Genomic DNA, 5,854 nt, shown 5'->3' with positions numbered 1-5,854 from the left:
TATCATAAAGTACCCAATTAAAAAAAATGGACACAGAAAAAATGAATTTTTCTGTCTAAAAATGCCTGATTACTGCATTTGTTCAATAATATTGTTTATAATATAAAGAATTTTTATCTTGAGAGAAAATTCTTTGAAAATAATATTGTTTTCATTCAAGTTTCTTACAATCTAACTTGAAAAAACGTATAGCTATGGAAAATCGTAGAAAACATTTTTTCAACAAATAATTTTTTTGCAAACTTTTTTGTATGTTTATTGTATAATATTGAAACATCTTTAACTAATGTTACTTTATGTAACTTAGGCGATTTCAACAATTTTCCTATTATTGAAAAGCAACGGTTGCGTTAAATAGAAAAATGGCTAGGCAACTCTCTTCGAAATCTTGTCAGCTTTAACAAAATTTTTTTTGTCAAATCGGTCAATATTTATGGGCTGTACGTTATTTTGAACTAAAAAAGTCATTTTTTCCCCACTGTGCTCCGTCCTTACCGGGGTATATTCCATTACTAAACATGCTCGAAAGATACCGCAGAATAGTCCCACCAAGGACTCAAATTCTTCTTGGATAAACACAGGGAAGATATTTTTATCTTCTGTAGCTTTAAATGGTTTAAATTATTTAACTGCTCATCTCATTTTTGAATGAGTGATAATAAGACTGGCTATATTCCAATCTGCGATTCTGGCTTGAAAAGTTCGTCCTCCTGAGGGGCATGACTCATAGGCTGATGATTCCCAAATTAGAGATTTCAAAGCTCCTTCGAGAATTTCAATATTCGCAGGCGAAGATTCTCTTTTTTAGAGAGGTCGCTGCTAATCTCCCTGGGTGTTGTTTTTTTATTTTTAAAGAAACTATTTTGTTTCCATGAGTAGCTAGGGACATAGTTGGCCATTATCAACAGAGCCCGGCTTGTATAAATAATTTAATTTTACGTTAAAAGGTCACCCGTGTCTTATGTTATAGACCAGCTACCCACCGGAGTGCGTAGGCCTCATCACCGCAGCTAGAACTGAACTCACCTTCTCCTTGACAAGGGGAAATGAAATCTTTACTGTAAGGATTGGGCAAGTTTACGCGTCGCAATGAGGAGGTATTTTTAATCCATTTTTTCTCAGACTTAAGATGGTTACAAACAAATATGTCGAAGGCATTTTTATTAGAGCGGAATTTTGGTATGAAACTAAATATGCGTTTTGTAAGAGTAGTTTATTATTTTCAATGAAAAGAAATACTTACGACTTTAAAATATCAGCTGTAGTCTGATATGTTATGTTTAAAGATTTTTTGAAAATCATTAAAAAATTAAATAAATAAATTTTATTACTTTTCTTGCGGAATCATTACTCTTTTGAAAATTAGTTATTGGTCGGCTATTTATTTTGACTAAGGTAATTACAGTTTCGAGCGGATAAACGCTGAGGCTTCTTTGGATAATCGACAAAAATAATAAATATATTCTTGTTTACAGTTCGGTCTTTCAATAACAACTTACAAGAACTGAAAGCAAAAAATACACCACCCGATGAATTATTATGAAATATTAATTCTTTTAATTTTAAGCAATTACATTTTTTACACTGTTTTTTCTCGTTTCTTTCTTAATTTATATGTTTTAACGCTTCTTCCAAGCGAACGTCCTTTTGAAACTCTCTTGAACAGACTTTTTTCGTTTTCTTGTTCGCTAATCTTCCGTTAAAAATCCAGCTGAAAAGTTTAGTTAAATTAATGATATATTTTTATTAGTAGATTACAATCCAAGGAATTGGTTACTAACCAACTTTAAATTTTTCGATCCTTTGACTTTCCACAAAACTACGGATAATCCTTGAAACATCCGAGCGAAAACGATTCAATTGTCCGATTGTACCATTCAATTGTATAGTTGCCTCGACATCAATATAATTTTTCGTTGCAGTACACATAATTGAAAAGATAACCAGTAATTGAATATCAAACAATTATAAATTTCATTCTATACTTTTATATTAGTTCCTCTCTGAAAATCTATATTCTAATAGACATTAACTACCTTATATCTGTACAATTATTTTAAGTCCTTATGTACTCTAAAATCCATGTACAAGTTTCATTATCTGTTGTACTTTGAAAGAAAAAAGAAAAGACACGATAAATACTTTCTCTACGAATATTCCACCATTTCTTCCAGAATTCTTCTAGTTTTGCGTAACTGTTCCTTAACCTGAAAAACTTCATCGTTGATTTCGAGCTGCGAAGTAAGTTTTTCATTCCAAATTTCAAAAGTAGTTTCTATATCTACTTTTTTCATCTTTGGAATAAAAGATACCTTCTTGTTATAATCTGGATGTGCATCATCTAAGATTGGACTATTTTTTCTAGCAATGTCATACGCTGCATTAAGAATGTGTCCAGGAAGCCTCTTTTCGAGTGGACTTAGTGGTTTTACTAAAAGAATATGTTTTGCAATTTGAGCATCTGTTTTACTGGACAGTAATCTTTCAAACGATAAGCAAAGGTTTATTTTGTGCACTGCTAACTCCGTGAATACTATCAGCTTCGTCGTTCGAATGAGCTTGGTAAGACTTGCCTGATTAAGTAAACCTTTTATGTCGTGCACAGCTATACCAACCAGCAAGTTCATTAAAATTACTACAATGAGAATTGCAAAAAGGCTAAAGAGAATTTGCGCAAAAATAGTTAATGGATGATAAACAAGGATATAACCATTTTTACTCCCTTCTGAAAGATTTATAAGTCCCTCAAGGTCAAGTTCTCCAGTCATCATCGTTAGTATTTTTATCAAGGCCGTAAACAGATTGTCGAAAGGATGTTTTCTATCGAAAATTGTACAAAAGCTCAGAGTAAACCCAATTATTAGTCCTGAGTAGGCAAACAAAAGTTTTGCAAATTCAAATTGAATATGAGTAAACATCGCGACATAAGTACCAAATCCTGGCAGTTGACCAATCATGAACATCAAGTTTGTCCAACCACAAAGTATAGAGAAAGCACCGATATACTTCTGCCATTGATAAGTTTTTCCTTCATACAAGAAAGATGTAGCAAAAGCGCTCATCATGACTATAATTATTAGAATGTGTTCTATATTCCAGAGGTAATCCTTATAGTTCCTTGCAGTAATGAAGCTTAAAATGTTCCTTGGTAACATCAAACAAACAAAAGTCAACCAAATGTACGAAGAAAATTCAACAAGTCCTCTGCCGAAGTAATGACAAATTATACTAGTGTCATTAGTGCTAGTATTATTTCCCTGAGGGGAATTGTAACAACCATAAGCGAAAGCCGTTAATACATAAGTACTCATGAAGATCAACATGAGCGTGTAGAAGAAAATATCAAGAAGGTAAAAATTGTTTATCCTTTTCCACTTTAGGTAGAGAAATGCCTCGATTAGAGGATGAGTTAAAAGATGGGTCAGATTCTCCTGCATAAAGGTGTTAATGAGACTAGTTTCTGGTCTTTCATCACTTGGAAGAAGACAAGTGAAATCGAATGTCATCTCAAATTCCCGGTTTTTAAAACTTGGATGTCTCAACATTATAGAAGAATCCATCTTCATTCCAAACGCTTGAAAAGATTCCGGTACCTTCGGTAAAATAATATTTAGAGCTGATACTCCTTTTCTTGTCGTTGCACTAACATCCGCACCGTTCATAATGAGAATTTCAACGATTGCTGCTTGCTCCTCTAAAGCTGCAATATGAAGAGGTGAAAATCCCTTTTTGTCAATTTGATTAACCAACGCACCATGCTTTAGTAAGAGTTCTACTATTTTGATATTCGAGCTAGTAGCTATTATAGCGTAATGCAGTGGAGTCCTATTTATTTCATCCAAAGCGTTTACATCAACTTCTGGCTTTTGTAATAAGAGTTCACAACATTTTAAAGATTGGACACTACAAGCCACATGAAGGGGAGTTTGTCCAGTGGAGGTTTTATATGTGGCGTTGGCTCCTCGCTTGATGAATAATTCTGCAACTTCTTCGGACTTTATCCTAATAGCATAGTCTAAAAGTGGGAGCATGTCTGGCTTACTTGATACATTATTCAAGTCACCACCATTATCCAGAAGAATCTTCGCAGTTTCAGGACAGTTTCCAGCTGTAGCTGAGTGCAAAGCACAATGACTATAAAGAGGGCTAACGTAATGCAAATCCGCACCTGTCTTAACCAGATATTCGAGGCAAGTAATTTCTCCAGAAAAAGCAGCAAACATTACTGGAGTTGCTCCATTTAAATAAAGATTATTAATATTTGCCCCCGAGGCTTTTAGGCGGCCTAAAATTTGAGATATTCCACGAATACAAGCCCAGGTTAACGCAATACTTCTAAATCTCTCGTCAGAATCTGGGAAGAGAATTCCATCTCTTTCTGGTACATTACCATTCTCCATTTCTGTAAGTATTAACATTTCTGCAACGCTCACTGTTTTCCATATTCCTTCAAGTATGTTAAATCCATCAATTTCCACACCTCGTAAAGATTCAAGATTTTCGAAGAAAAAGGAATCGTCTATAGGTGGTGGTGCTCCAAGATCTATTTCCTCTTTTTTATAACGAATCCTGTCTGTAGTAATGATTATTTCCGAATGATTTTTGTTTGATAATTTTGCAGATTTGAAAGCATTCTGTAATCTGGTGAAGATTGAGGCGGCTTTCTTTATTTGACCATGTACATGAATTGCTGAAAAATATCGCTTCTTGCTATCATTATTGGATATAGAGAACAAGTGCGTCTCTTTTATTCTACCATACTCGAGGGAAGGTGAGCTTTTCGACTTGATGAACATAGGTGGCGGCTTTTGAGACATGCTTTGAATTCGCTGAAGACGATCCTTTTAAAAACAAATAGAAAATTAAACATTTTTTTATAACGCTAGAACGTGATTAAACATAATATAATCAGTTTTTATTCTGTGTATTGGATATCACAAAATGAAATTGACATAGTTTATTCTAATTAAAAGGAATGATAAAAAGTCTCATGCTATTCATCTGTAAAATTTAGGAGCAAAATCAAAGAGAGAAAGAAACTTGGATTAAAAATAAAAGTTTTGTAATTAATAATATACTAATTTTTTTAATGAAAAATAATTTTTTCAACAATACAGTACAAATATTATAATTATTTAAAGTGTAAATAAAAGCATTTTATTTTCCGTAGGTCTTGGTCAATTTATAGTTATTGATGTAGAAAAATATCATTTAGAAACAAATAAAAAAGTGTACAGTTAGATTTATCAAATCGATTAAAAAAAAGTTTCTTTCAATTTAAAAACATTAATAATATGAACATATCATTTCTCAGGGTTTTGTAGCCCGCGACAGAAACCCTTATAGTGTCGGTCAGCGGGTCTGGCGTAAGTCTGTTTGTCATAATGTTTTCCAATGAGGGAAGGGGAATGTGGGATAAGTAGGGAAGAGAAAGAATGGGAGGATTAGGTTTCGAACATTTTATCAACCTTTTTTTTAGCAAAACAGTTTCAAAAAAATTTCAAACGATTTTTTTTCAAAATTTGTTGTGAAGACTTTTTTTGAAGAACATTTTTTAAGAAAAATTTTTTTAACACAGTGCCTTAAAAAATACTGATAATATATGATAAGAAAAAGGGGTATGTTAATACTTTTAAAACCTGAATTCGACCGGAAAACTCGAAAAACCGAACTAACCCGAAAGTTTGATTAAAAAATGGTCTAAGATTTCCCGTAACTTATGAAGACTTGGTGATGCTGAAGTGCATTCTCTGATGCTCGCGTGAAAGAGATAAGTACAAATATTAAACGCTGAGGGACACCAAATTTAATCCCACCCCAATTCAACATTTTATCCATTCCAGTTTTACTCTAT

The 5,854-nt window shown here is 33.0% G+C and overlaps 1 protein-coding gene across 1 annotated transcript; it reads right to left on the bottom strand.

Annotated features, from left to right (window-relative positions):
• Positions 1 to 2,147: 2,147 nt before the first annotated feature.
• On the bottom strand, positions 2,148 to 4,817 carry LOC117169923 (transient receptor potential channel pyrexia-like). Its single transcript, XM_033356433.1, has one exon. The coding sequence runs from the start codon at positions 4,815 to 4,817 to the stop codon at positions 2,148 to 2,150; it is 2,670 nt and encodes an 889-aa protein (XP_033212324.1).
• Positions 4,818 to 5,854: the final 1,037 nt, after the last annotated feature.

This window comes from Belonocnema kinseyi, chromosome 3 (genome assembly GCF_010883055.1).
Source record: "Belonocnema kinseyi isolate 2016_QV_RU_SX_M_011 chromosome 3, B_treatae_v1, whole genome shotgun sequence".
Lineage (NCBI taxonomy): Eukaryota > Metazoa > Arthropoda > Insecta > Hymenoptera > Cynipidae > Belonocnema > Belonocnema kinseyi.
The sequence above is the reverse complement of the archived record's forward strand: the minus strand, read 5'-3'. Positions and strand labels throughout refer to the sequence as shown.

What these genes read in the sequence shown, in the direction of transcription:
- LOC117169923 (XM_033356433.1), bottom strand. Translation starts at nt 4,817, where the DNA reads ATGTCTCAAAAGCCGCCACCTATGTTCATCAAGTCGAAAAGCTCACCT.